At 35.7% G+C, this 13,840-nt stretch overlaps 1 protein-coding gene and 1 pseudogene across 1 annotated transcript; both read right to left on the bottom strand.

Annotated features, from left to right (window-relative positions):
- Positions 1-4,977: 4,977 nt before the first annotated feature.
- LOC132163331 (GDSL esterase/lipase At5g22810-like) lies at positions 4,978-7,205 on the bottom strand. The gene is made up of 5 exons (XM_059573581.1): positions 6,968-7,205; positions 6,555-6,685; positions 6,207-6,440; positions 5,721-5,976; positions 4,978-5,171 (listed from the first exon to the last, which is right to left on the bottom strand). Exons 1-5 carry the CDS (start codon positions 7,203-7,205, stop codon positions 4,978-4,980), a joined length of 1,053 nt encoding a protein of 350 aa, XP_059429564.1.
- A 4,296-nt stretch (positions 7,206-11,501) lies between these two features.
- LOC132162811 (GDSL esterase/lipase At5g22810-like) overlaps positions 11,502-13,840 on the bottom strand; it is a 6,631-nt pseudogene continuing 4,292 nt past the window's right edge.

The raw sequence follows: 13,840 nt of genomic DNA, 5'->3' as shown, positions 1-13,840 counted from the left end.
GGGAGGTGGGAATTTAAGACGGGCTGTAATAACTGGTTGTAGTGTGTTAGGGAGGTGGGAATTTAAGGCGGGCTATAATAACTGATTGTAGTGTTGTGTTAGGGAGGTGAGAATTTAAGGCGGGCTGTTAAACACACACATCTTGGAATGACTCCCCCTGCTGATACACACACTAATCATGACCAAACACACACTAATCATGACCAAGAAAATAAAGAGCGACGGTTGAGAAGTTGTTGACGGATGACCAAACACACACTAATCTTGGAATGACTCCCCCTGCTGATACACACACTAATCATGACCAAACACACACTAATCATGACCAAGAAAATAAAGAGGGACGGTTGAGAAGTTGTTGACGGATGACCAAACACACATTAATCATGAGCAAGAAAATAAAGATGGTCGGTTGAGAAGTTGTTGACGGAATGACTCCCCTGCTGATACACAAATGACTCCCCTGTCCAACTGTTCCCTTGAAAGCTTGGCCATCATGTTATAAGCTCGCCGCAGCTTGAATGAGAATACCTAGCAGTTTGAAGACATCAATAAAGAGTTTGGAAAACTGTTTTCTGTTCTTGAAATGTGGAAGACAAACAAGCACAAACAGCATTTCCTCAGAATGAACCCTTTCGACAAAAAAATCCAAAATGATGGTTTTCTTGTTTACAGGAACATTAATCGATCTGTTGAGATTAAATTGTTATCAAATTCCTGCGTGAAAGATAATTTTCAAGAAGCAAAATCTCATGGTCTCATAAAAATGACGATTCTTTGAGATATTTTTCGAAGTTAGCACAAAGTATATTATCATCAAGAAAAAGTTCCATTTCTTAGGAATATGCAAGTATTTAATACACACAGCAGTTCAGTTCTCGCAGGTTGCCAATTCCTCATCAGTTGATCTTCCTTGGTCGATTCAGCTCCCGGCGCCATCTCCGCCATTGTTGGTGCCTCGATATGAATTGGCTTCTCGGCAACCTGAGCCCTTTCCCTCTCCTACACAGAAGCCCAGTTGCTCTCCTCTGGCCCCACAGCACCCAATGACCACTCGCTTAAGGAATAATGTTTTCCGGCCCAAGAGACACATCATGATGGTCTCACTCTTATTGTATTTCAGACCCCTCGGGCTCTTACTACTGATTTGGGCCCTTGCACCTTTGGGCCTACGTGTTGGGCCACAACTTCTAGATACTTGAGTGGCGGCGGGCCATAAAAAAACGGATAAGGATTAAGGTTCTGTTTGGGTGTGCGTTTAACACTTAAAAAGTTGGTTTGAAAAAAAAAAATATCCGTTTGGTAAAAAAAAAAAAAAATGAAAGCGCTTTTGATGGTTAAGAAACCTTAAGCCAAAACGCATTTTTGGTAAAAACCTTAAAATGAAGCTTTTAGACTTAAAAATTCTATTTCTCAAACACAATCTCAAATATACTCTAACTCGAAGTCAGGGCCGGCTCAGGCCCTAGGCGAGTTAGGCCCTCGCCTAGGGCCCCCAATTTAATAAGGCCTACAAAAATATTTTTTGACTTAAAAAAAATTTGGAAAAAAAAAAAATTATTTTGGACAAAAAAAAAAAAATTGAAGGCCCAAATTTTTTTTTAATAGGGCACAAAAAAATTTTCATCAAAATTTAAGGCCTCAATTTAATAAGGCTCCAATTAATAAGCCCTTTATAAATTATAAAAATAATTCAAAAATAAATAAATAAAGGGACAAAGCATTAAAGGCCTTACATCATTACATGCCAATTCCCTAGAGCTCTACACGCCTGACACCCACAATACACGCCTATATCATGCAGTCATGCTCTTAGCCTCTTTATGGAATTTTTTTTTTTTGTTTTTGGTAAGAAAATATATTCGTTACAAATAAAACATTACCATTTATTTTCTATTTATTATTTAGCCATCTAGGAAAGCCAATAGCCAAAAATATAAACTGTTGTCAGCCTAGGAAGCTTACCATATGCATTTTAAATATCAGAGTTTCTCTATTTGCCACTTTATCTCTCTTCTTTGCTTGTTCTTTTCTGAGTTTTTCTTCTCTGCCTATATCATCATTTTCTCTTCCTCTCTGACTCTGAGTGATCGAGTCTCCTGTCCTATCTCCAAGAACTACTTCATAATTCATTTGTCAAATCAGGTTTTATTGTTCTATTTTTATCATTTATTTTATTATAGTCATAATTTTTTTTTTGATAAATCGTGTTTGTTTAATTTGTTAGTAAAAAAAATTAGGCCTAATTTCAAAGTTTTGCCTAAGGCCACAAAATATGCTCGAAGTAATAATAATTTAAATAGGTAATATAAAAAAATTTATGTCCCCCCACCCCCGGCGACGGTTAGTGTCCCATGTTGGGGGATAAGGATACTCTCTCCATTTCTCACATATATATATTTTATTTACAGAATTTAAAGTTTTTGCATCTTATATAATTTCACATTATTTAAACTTTTTTTTTTAAAAAAATTTTATATGGAATATCCAATTAAATTGCTAACAATTTAGGCAAGTAATTGCATTATGTGACTATGTCCCAATAAAAACAATAAAAACAGCACAATATGGTTTCACCTGCCATATCAATTTGGTGGGTTGTAAATGGATTTTCCGTATGTCATTTTTATTTTTAGTTTTCAAAATTTGAAAAACAAATATAAATACTGAGAATGACTCATGACAAAAAAATAAAATAAATTTAGAGCATGTTTGAGTGTGCATTTGAAAAGCTTAAAATTATGTTTAATAATCAAAAAGTCCGTTTGAAAAAAAAAAATAAAAATACTGGTTTAATAAAAAAAATTGAAAAAAGCTTTTAAGGATCCAAAAAGTTTAAAAATGACCGAAACGCACTTTTAACAAAAGCTTAAAAATGAAGTTTTTGCTAAAAAAACGCTTTTTGACTTAAAGCTCGATTTATTTCTCAAACATGCTCTTAGAGATGTGTTTGGTGTCTTTTTTTTGTAATTTTTTTTTTCATTTAATTTCTTTTAGAAATTCATTATTGAATCCATGAAATTCACAAATTCAATGAAGGATAGATTTTCACATCTTTTATAACAAAATAGATATGATGTGCAAAATAATGAAAACAAACATTTCTCGTAAACTTACGTACTCCTGGTTGAAGATCCTCCCTCTTGAGCCAAAGACGAACACCAAGCTTCTCAGAGAGCTTCGAAGCATAGTCCAGTGGCGTCTCCACCGCAACATCATAAACCTTAGGTGACAATATCTTCGTCAAGTAACTGTGAACCCCGTCCCCACCCATCCCAGATGGCGGCGCAGCCATCTTTTCCGGCACAGCACCGAGGAAGCCACTCGCATACACCAACGACTCAGACGAGACTTTCATCAGCTGGGGAACAAGTGAGGAGGCCGACTCGGGCGGCGTCCTATTAAGAGAATCGAGCCCTGAGAGCTTGTGGAAGCAGATCTGCTCATTTGGGTTTGTCAATGTTGCAGTAATAATGGATTGTTGGCTTTTGTTGGAGTACTTTTTCGTCCTGATTGGTGGGAAGGTTGAGTGCTCTGGTGTGCTGCGAAATAGAGGAGTGGGTGAAGCAATGAAGCAGAGAGCTTCCATTTTTGCACAGAGAGAGAGAGCCGAGTGCTTGCAGACTAGTATAAAAGACCTTCACAAACATTCCTATATATATAATATTCTCAAATGTTCTTGTTGGAGAGATGACTTTCTATAAAGAATGTCAATATTATAAAGTTTATCATGAGTACTAGATAAGATCTAGGTAGGAATACAACGAAAAAACTATATTGACGTATACAACTTGTTATCTTCAAGAGTTGTGATTATTTATCTTCAGCAAGCCATAACTATGGCTCGTCGTCTTTATCTTTCCCATCTTCTTCTTCTAGTTGAGTCCCATTCGATTGCTACCTCTTATCATGATAATGTTCTTAGATATATTTATTTATACATATATTATATATATGTATATAATGAATCATCTCCATTTCACTTAGAAAAAAATAGTGAACGACCATCTCTTTAAAAATGGTAATCCACCAAAATCACGTTTGGTTTGATCATCACACTAAAAAATCAAAGAAATAAAAAGACGTCTTGAGGGTCAAACTACCGATAGCTCCTTCAAGAAAGGCCACGTACCAGAAAACACTTGAAAGACCGGCGGCCTACAAGCCAAGGCCTATTAGGCCGGCGACCTATGATCAGAATCCGAAAGGCCCATAGAATTATGGCCCAAACGACCCAGCAAGGACCCGGATACACCATTTCTTGAATGCAACTCCCAACAGCCTCACCCTATACACTATACCCCCCTCCCCAAGGATAACGCTTAAGCCACTGGTTAGAACCTAATTGAGATTGTGTTAAGGAGTGTAAAAAGTATTTTTAATATATAAAAAGTTCTACTAAGTAAAAAGTTGGTCCGTTTGGTAAGAAGCTCAAAAAATACTTTTTAACTTTTTTTACTCTAAAAAAAAGACCAAAAAACACTTTTGAAAAAAAAAAACCTTAAAATAAAGTTTTTATTTATTTATTTATTTTTTATCAAAAAACTCAATTTAACTTTAAAAAGCTCTATATATATATATATATTTTTTAAATACAGTGCCAAACATATTCTATTAAAAAAATGAACATATGTCATTTTTATAGACTAGGTTAAAGGAAGTTCCTCCACCCAATTTGGAGGAAAATTCTGCCCCTCTTAATACAACCGTAAGCAAGTCTTTATTTTCTTTCTTGTCAGAAGATACATATATATGGAAGCAACTTTAACTAAAAATCGAAACACAAGAATGAATTTATCATTACTTTTCATTTAATCGGTAGAATTATATATAATGATACAAATCTCTATCTTCTTCCATCCGTATTATACAAACAAACCCACAAGAAATATAAATTAACCAAATAAACCCTCAAAAACAAGGATCTGTTGAAGAGAAAAGCACAATAATGTTGAGGTAGATGCATGTGTATGATAATTAGCTGATGAGCTGAACACCACTTGGGATCAAAGTTCGGACTATAAAGTTGTTTGCAGCCTCCGATGGATGGAAACCGTCCCAGAAGACGTAATCTGATGCATTAACACACGTGCCCAAAGAATATGAATTGCATAACATTGCCGTCGCTAGCACGCCTGATACACAGCAAGCCCTCTTTGCCTCAAAAAACCCTGTAACCACACATATTATTATGAAAAATTAACAAATCGATCTATATATGGAGGACCATTTTACAAAATAAATATCACCCAACTTCTACGAAAGCCTAAGGAAGCCGAGGAAAAGTACACGCACTGACACTCCCATATGCGACTACCTCGCTCATATACACACTCTTAATTTATTTTATAAAGGCTTTTACTGACTTGGGCGTTAGAGTATTCCCAATATTTCGACGGGCTGACCTTTTGACAACCCTTCCCCTGTTTTGTAGGAGGAGCTCCCTTCCTAAAAAGTGGGTTGAGGTCACTATGGGTGGTCCGCGTATGATCTACATTAATATACAATGGGTTTGGTCTCATAGTACTAGAGGCTTGATGAGCTATATGACGAGCCACTTTCTTTTAGGTGTCTAGCCTAGGAGTAATTAATGTTTATCTATCCTACGTACGATTACAACTCTTTTACAATTTATTAACATGCATGCGTCTACCAAAAATAAATAAATTAACTTCTTTCGATCTCATGCTTACGTGAACATAGAGAAGTAATCCACGTACCATTTGGTGTAGGATTTGTGGAAAGATTGAAAAGAGGTTGGTAGATATCAATGACAACCAATATGAGACTAGAAAGGCGATTTTGCAGCCTCTTAGATGTGGCATTGAGCTTCTTATTGAAAGAAACTGCATCATTGTTTAACCTTTCCACACACTCATTCACACCCAACCCATATAATGTCATGGCTGCTGGCAGGCATCCCATTGGAGGTAGTGTTGTCACTCCAATTCTCCTCGCTCCCAATGCATATAGGCCCTGTCACAAATGTTTCTTAGTTTATCAATTAATGCATACGAATTTTGTTTATTTTTTCTTAATTCGCACAAATAATATACATAAAGATAAAAGGTAGTTTTGAATGTTTGTTAATGTTCTTATTTCGAAAAAAAAAAATAAAAAATAAAAAAATAAAAAAAAAATAAAAAAAATGAGAGAAAGATAAGTATAATCTATGTTTTGAGAAGTGATGTGAGGAGAAGAGGGACCCGAATGAAATTTGTATAGGAATGTAAGAGAATGTCCGAGAAGTGATCAAACGAATAGGTGGATTGAAGAAGAGGATCAACGTAATAGTTCTGAAGGAAGTCACTGTTCCCAGCACTAAGAAAGTAGATTGCACCAGATGTTATTCTTGAAGCATTTGATCTCCCTACAATTTCCACCACCCTACGCCGATACTCCCTGTAGTACTCCAGTTGTTGACTTAATGAGATTGCATGCTACAATATCACCAAAATGTACAACATATATCATATCATACCATACCATATCGTATGTCATATATATATATGAATAAGAAAAAGCTAGAATTTTAGTCTTGTTAATGTATTTACATATAGGTCGGCTGTAGCATCAAAATAACCAGATGCAGCTGAAGCAAAGTTTGCACCCATCAAGAGGTTATTTCCGCTCGCTTCTATGCTAAGATAAGCTTGTGGATAAGAAGTGAAGCCTAGGCTTTCAGCTGTAATTTAAAAAAAAATTAAAAAAAAACCCTTAAATGAGAAATCCATTAAAGAACAAGTAGAAAGCATTACTATTAACAGAGAATCTTTAACCCGAAAGGGTTGATTCGAGTGGTAAGTCACTTGGCCCTCTGCTTCATGAAACATTAGGTTTAAGGCTCGACCCGTGTAGAAGGGGGGCTTTGCCCAGATACCCAAGTTATAAAATATATATATATATATAATTTAAAAAAAAAAAAAAGAAAAAAAAAAAAGAATTGGGGAGTTTGAGAATGATGAACCAGTGAAGTCAGCGGCAAGCTTTCCATTGCAGAACCTCCCGGTTGGTTGTTTAGTGACAAAGTCTCTTCCATAAGGAGGGAAGTTAGCTTTTATAAGGGTGACGAGGTTGTTATTGTTACCGACATCAAAAAAAGAGTCCCCAAATATGAACAATGCAGGAACACGCTGGCCATCGGCCACAAATAGCCCAAGAAACAGAAGAAGAAAGGAAGCCAAGAAAGATCTTGAAAGTCTCATAATATTATATATATATATATATATAATATGATATCAGCACTTTGTTTCTTTCTTTATTTTCTAGGAGGTATAGATAGAGGAGGCTTTGAAGATGGATATATAGTTATAGCTTGGAGGTGGAGGCTTGGAAGTGCAATAGGTAACTGGTTGGAGACCAACCTTTAAACCTTTTATCTTTATGGGATTGTTAAACACACACTAATCACCAAGCAAACACATATGATCGGTTGGGAATTAAGTCACTGTTTCAAGAAATATGACCAATTTTCTATAAAAATCTTTCATGTGTCCACATTAATAAATGATTGCAATCCTTTTTTAGAAAGTTCCGGAAAGAAATGTCAATATATATATATATACACACACATGGTTGAGTTGTTAAAAAAATAAGTTTTGTTTGAATTGATAGGTGGCGTACCATGTTAACTGCTATTCTCTCTAAAAGAAACCTTAATTAACCTATGTATTCTTTCTCTTTTTCTTTTTAACTCAAGAAAAGCTTCTTTCTTCTTCTTTTTTCATGTTCAACTTTCTTTGGGCTAGGGCCACCTTGCTATTTATCTCTCACCACATCACTTTTTTATCTTGCGATTATATCATGATGCAGATTAACCTTTAGATGAGTAATGTTATATTTTAGACTGTTATGTAATTATCATACAATTTTGTAAAAAATTAAAAAAATCAAAGGATAATTTTCATTGCCACGTCATTCCAGTGATATGGTAATCATATATCTGTTTACTAAATAACATTACTCTAACTTTTATCAAGCTTTGATATAAAATTGACACATCAATTTAGAAATACGTAGAAAATAAAGAACTTTAATGAAGAACAAAGAGAGAATAAAACCCACAAAATTAAACCCAAACAAAACAACAGGAAATACAAGGAAAATAAAGAGAAAAAAAAAAAACGAAAGGAAAAACCAAAACAACAAGCGAAAAAATAACAAAAAAAGCCGTACAAAAAGTAGTGTTGGTCGGGGAGAAGGTGGAGTGGCAAGAGAAGCCCGCTGACCGAGGCATGGGGAACACGCATCGACATCTGAGGTCCACACCAAGTGCATAGAGCTCACGCTTCGGCGCATGAATGGCTGGAGGCAGAGCGTAAGGTGGTAGTGGGGAGCTGGGAGGCCAGCGAGGATGGTGCATTGACGCATGAAGACCTCGGTCGACTATAGGAAAGTCTATCGGGTTTTAAAGAAAACCCATCTACGAACCATGACAGATTTGGGTTGTAGGGTGGAGGACAGCAAGCGATGAGTGGCAGGGAGCTGGATGGTGAAGGAGGCAAGCGGCCTTGGGCAGCATAAGGTGGTGAAGAAACACTATGTTAGAGGGTGGAAATGAAACAAGAAAGCCACGAGCACACTAATCGGAGAGAAAAAAAAAAGGGGAGGGGAGGAGGGAAAGAGGGAAAGAGGAAGAACTTTCCCTCCTCCCCAAACAACCACACAACTGGTGGTAAAAAGCCTCAAAAAGGAGGCAAGTTTTCTCTACCTAGAGAGAAGGAAAAGCTTCTCCCACCAGAGAGAAGTTGTAAATTTGTCTTTTTATTTATAAGTGATTGCACTTAGCATAAGTAGTGTCGAGTTTGGTAACGCAAGCTTGTAACGAAGTGGGACATTAGTCTACATAATAATTTCACCATTTAATATATATGGTACTTTCTTGGATAAATTCATCATTGGGCGTTTGTATTTTTTATTTTTTTGTTACTTTTAAGTTCAAATGTAAAATAGATATGGATTTCATCTAAAACATTAGGCCTTAAGGAAACACAAAAACAAGCCCAAAGCACTAAAAAAAGGTCCAAACTATTTTCAAAATCGTTTAAAATATGTCATAATAGAGACCAAATGCCCAATATTACCTCATTTGTGGAAAACGGATAATAACTGCATTTAATAACCGAAATAACTAGTACTGTGTGGATGCAGATAATAATCACATGATATATATAGATGTGAATACTTAAAAGTGATAATCACATTATTTATATACAGATGTAGATATTGTCAATAACCACATCCGCATCGGCATGTGTGAGACATATGTGGACAAACATGGTATCCCAGCCAATCTTTACGTAGGAGTTGCTTACAATCATTGATAAGAAAATGGACAAGACATGTCACCCTCACTAACATAAGATTTAATTAATTTGAAAGTGAGTGTTACAACCCAAGTTGCCATGATAAAAATAAGGGGAAACTTCATCTGTTTGAAATCTCCCCCCAAAGTTCAAAATACCCTTGTATTTTTTTTTTAGGTTTTTTATTCACTTTTTCTTAAAAAATAAAAAATAAAAAATCATTGTAACCTAAGGGTAATTTTGTAATATCATGAAATTTACAAGGGTATAATTATCATTTCAAGATTTGACAAACCTTAACCCAAGAGGTGAGATTGCAAACTTTTTAAAGTTCAATACACTCAATTAAGAGTTTTTGAATTTTGAAAAGAGATTGCAAAAACCATAAAAGTTTAAGAGAAGTAAGTAAATTTCACATAAAAATAAGGGTTAAATACAAATTCAGTACCTGTGGTTTGCACCAAAATCAAATAGCCACCTGAGTTTTGAAAAATATCAAAAATGGTATATGTGGTAAGCAAATAAACCCACTTGATACCTGCGTTAAGATTCTGTTAGATTTTTTAACACAATGCCATGTCACCCTTATATGTGGGCACCACGTGGCGTGGTACCTAGGGTGCCACCACCTAGGGCCAACCCTGAAAAAACATTTGATGGGGGTAGTTCATGAGGTCATCATCCGTATCGAAGGCATAAATTTGGTGGTTTTGGCTACTAAGACAACGGATAAACTCCAATTTTACTTCTCTTTGGGAACAATTGAAGAAGATGAAGTCCGAAAGGCTGTAATAAGGGGAATCTACTTTGAATTGGAAAGGCGAGGAAGATAAATTGAGTCTTTGGAGCTGCCTTGGAAAGCAATGATCTGGGTCGTATAATTGAATTACCTAAGATTTGTAGTCAATCTGTTTGATAAAAAGCTTGACTGAAATCGACAGCTCGACCACCGTATCATTTGTATCGGTACGATAGAGATTAAACCAGACCAGGATACCCACAGTGCTCTGGCTGGCTGTCAACTCGAAAGGAAAATTGGATGGCTGGGCCATGGCTTCCACACCGTTTTTTGTTTTTTTTTTTTTTTTTTTTGTTTAATGGTTTGGCCCTAGGGGGTGGCCGAACCACCCCCTTAGGCCATGGGATGGTTCAGTCACCCCCAGACGGCCGCACTGGGGGTTGGCTGAACCACCCCCCAGGCCATTCGGCCACCCCAACTCTCCTTTCTTTTTTTTTCTTTTTTCTTTTTTTTTGTAAAAAAAAAATAATAATTAAAAAAATGACATGGCACCCAAAAACTCAAGTACCACGCCATGTGGCGTCCACATGTAAGAGTGACATGGCGTTTAGTTAAAAAACCTAACGGAATTTTAACAATGGTACCAAGTAGGTTTATTTGCTTACCACAGGTACTATTTGTGATATTTTTGAAAACACAGGCTATTTGATTTTGGTGCAAACCAAAGGTACTGAATTTGTATTTAACCCTAAAAATAATTAAACCTTCATTGACGTAGTCATAAAGCCAAACTAGTTATCCATCTTCCAAGATCCACGACAGCCAGGGGCGGAACCACGTACCTTAGGCCTTAAGGCATAAGGTGGTCACCCAAAACAAATAATTTTAAAAAATATATATATATGTATTTTTTTAAAAAATAAATCTTTAAAAATTGATTTTTGACCCTCCCAATAATGTTTCAAAGGTACTTCTAAAAAGAATGAGTGAAATCTTTTGTATTTTAATTTCTTGCTATATTTGATTAATTTGTACACGGTGGACCATCCACATGCATCCTGCAAAAGTTCTTTCTAACATCTAAGACGAGTTGGGAATGTTGAACCCAAATTAACGATCACATAAAACAATTTAGACTTTTTTGTTTTCTTTCTGAATTTTTGGTTGTGTTTTTTTTTCCCCCCCAATTACCTGTTGGTTCAAAATAATTTTTTTTTTCTTCAAAAAAAATTCATTTTGACTTTAAAAGTTCTACTTTTCAATGCAATATCAAACATGTAAGCAAGCTAGTCTTTGTTTTCTTTTTTTTTTTTCGTTTTTCTTTTTTTTTCGGAACATATATTACAACAACAAGACATGCACAAGAAATATAAATTAACCAAACAACCCTCAAAAAAATCTATCTGTTGAAGACAAAAGGCAGAATAATGTTGGGGTAGATGCGTGTGTTTGACAAATTAGCAGATGAGCGAAATGCCACTTGTGACCAAAGTTTGGGCTATAATGTTGTTTGCAGCCTCGGAGGGATATGGAAACGGTCCCAGAAGACATAACCTGATGCATTAGGATAGGTGCCCACTGATAATGGATTGCATAATATTGCCATCTCTGGCAACCCTTCCACAGCAAGCCCTCAATGTCTCAAAAAACCCTGCAACCACACATATATATTATCAAAATTAATATATATATAGAGGACCATACTACATAATAAATATGATTGGCCCGACTGCTTAGAAAGCCTAGGAAGCCCACAAAAAGTACACACACTTTGTTTATTTTATCTAGCTTTACACACACTCTGTCTATTTTATCTAGCTTTAGAGCTTGTTTGAGATTACTTTGAGAAATAGAACTTTTACTGACTTGGGCATTGGAATGTCCCCAGTCTCCAAACAAGTTGACCCTTTTTAGCTGTCTAGGAGAAATTGTTCACTTAGCCTACACCTACAACTCTTTTAACACCTTTCAATCTCATGCTTACGAGAACCCAAACAAGTAATCGATGCACCATTCGCAGTAGGATTTGTGATAAGATTGAGAAGAGGTTGATAGATATCAAGGACAACCAATATGAGACCAGAAAGGTGATTTTGCAACCTCAGAGATGTGGCATTGAGCTTGTTATCGAAGGAAATTGCGTCATTGTTTAAACTTTCCACACTCGTTCCCACCCAACCCAAATATCTATTGTCATGGCTGCTGGCAGGCATCCAATTGGGGGTAGTGTTTTCACTCCAATTCTCCTCACTCCCAATGCATATAGCCCCTGTCACAAATTAATGTTTATTTTTTTTCTTAATTCTTACAAATGTTTGTTAATGTTTTTATTTTGAAAAACCAAAAAACAAAAGGGAGATCGAAGTGGTGTGAGGAGAGGAGGGAGCTAAATGAAATTTGTGTAGGATTGCATGAGAATGTCTGAGAAGTGATCAAAAGAATAGGCGGTGTGAAGAAGAGGATCAGCGTAATAGTTCTAAAGAAAATCACTGTTCCCAGCACAAAGAAAGTAGATTATACCAGATATTATTGTTGAAGCATTTGATTTCCCTGCAATTTCCACCACCCTAGGCTAATACTCCCTGTAGTACTCCAGCTGTTTACTTAATGAGATCGCATGCTACAAATATCACCAAAATCCACACAGCATATCATATCATATTTCATATATATATATATATATATGAATAAGAAAAAGCTAGAATTTTAATCTTGTTAATGTATTTACATATAGGTCGGCTATCGTAGCATCAAAATAACCAGAAGAAGTTGAAGCAAAGTTTGCACCAATCAAGAGGTTGTTTCCGCTGGCTTCTCTATTAAGATAAGCTTGTGGATAAGAAGTGAAGCCTAGGGTTTCAGCTGTAATTTCAAAAAAGAAAAGAAAAGAAAAAACACACAAATGAGAACTCCATTAAAGAGCCAATAGAAAGCATTACTATAATTAATAGCGAAACTTTAACCCGAAAAGGGTTAGCTTGAGTGGTAAGTCATTTGGCTCTGGTGTCTCATAAAACAACAAGTTTAAGGTTCGATCCCATTGATTGTATATAATTTTTTAGCTACACCCGTGAGCGAAAAAATTATTGTTGAAGCAAGTGATCAACATGGCATAATAGTTCTGAAGAAAATCTCTATTCCCAGCACTAAGAAAGAAGATTGCACCAGATATTATTGTTGAAGCATTTGATTTCCCTGCAATTTTCACCACCCTAAGCTGATACTCCCTGTAGTACTCCCGATGTTGACTTAATGAGATCGCATGCTACAAACATCACCAAAATCCACACAAGGTATCATATCATATTTCATAAAATCATGCATTTTTTTAAAATGCAAAGTTTTCAACATTTTCAAATTGCGTTTTTTTAAAAACACACTCCCGGCCAAAGAGACTTTTAGGCCATTTACCAATTAGGGTAAATTGTAATATTTTTTTCAAATTAGGGAATCAATCACCCAATTGGCAAAAAGGGTAATGAGGTAAGATGTTAAATATATATATATATATATATATATATATATATATATATATAAGAAAAATGGGTGTTTCCTACTAAATTCCGTTGGAGTATCGTGATGAAGTATATGTTTGAGCTGTCCTAGCTACTATGAAACTCTCCCCAAGATTCATAATTTCTTAACTCCAAATAAAAATGAAATAAACTTAAACTCAACGAGTGGTAGTGGTAGCATTTCTTGACCTTTTTTATTTTATATTTACTTGTGAAGCAGCTCTCCAATCACTGTCAAAATCTTTGTCTGCAAAATGGTATAGTAAGATCTGAAACATGTT

The sequence above is a fragment of the Corylus avellana genome, chromosome ca10, assembly GCF_901000735.1.
Source record: "Corylus avellana chromosome ca10, CavTom2PMs-1.0".
Lineage (NCBI taxonomy): Eukaryota > Viridiplantae > Streptophyta > Magnoliopsida > Fagales > Betulaceae > Corylus > Corylus avellana.
Note: the sequence above shows the minus strand (reverse complement) of the source record. Positions and strands in the feature narration are given on the sequence as shown.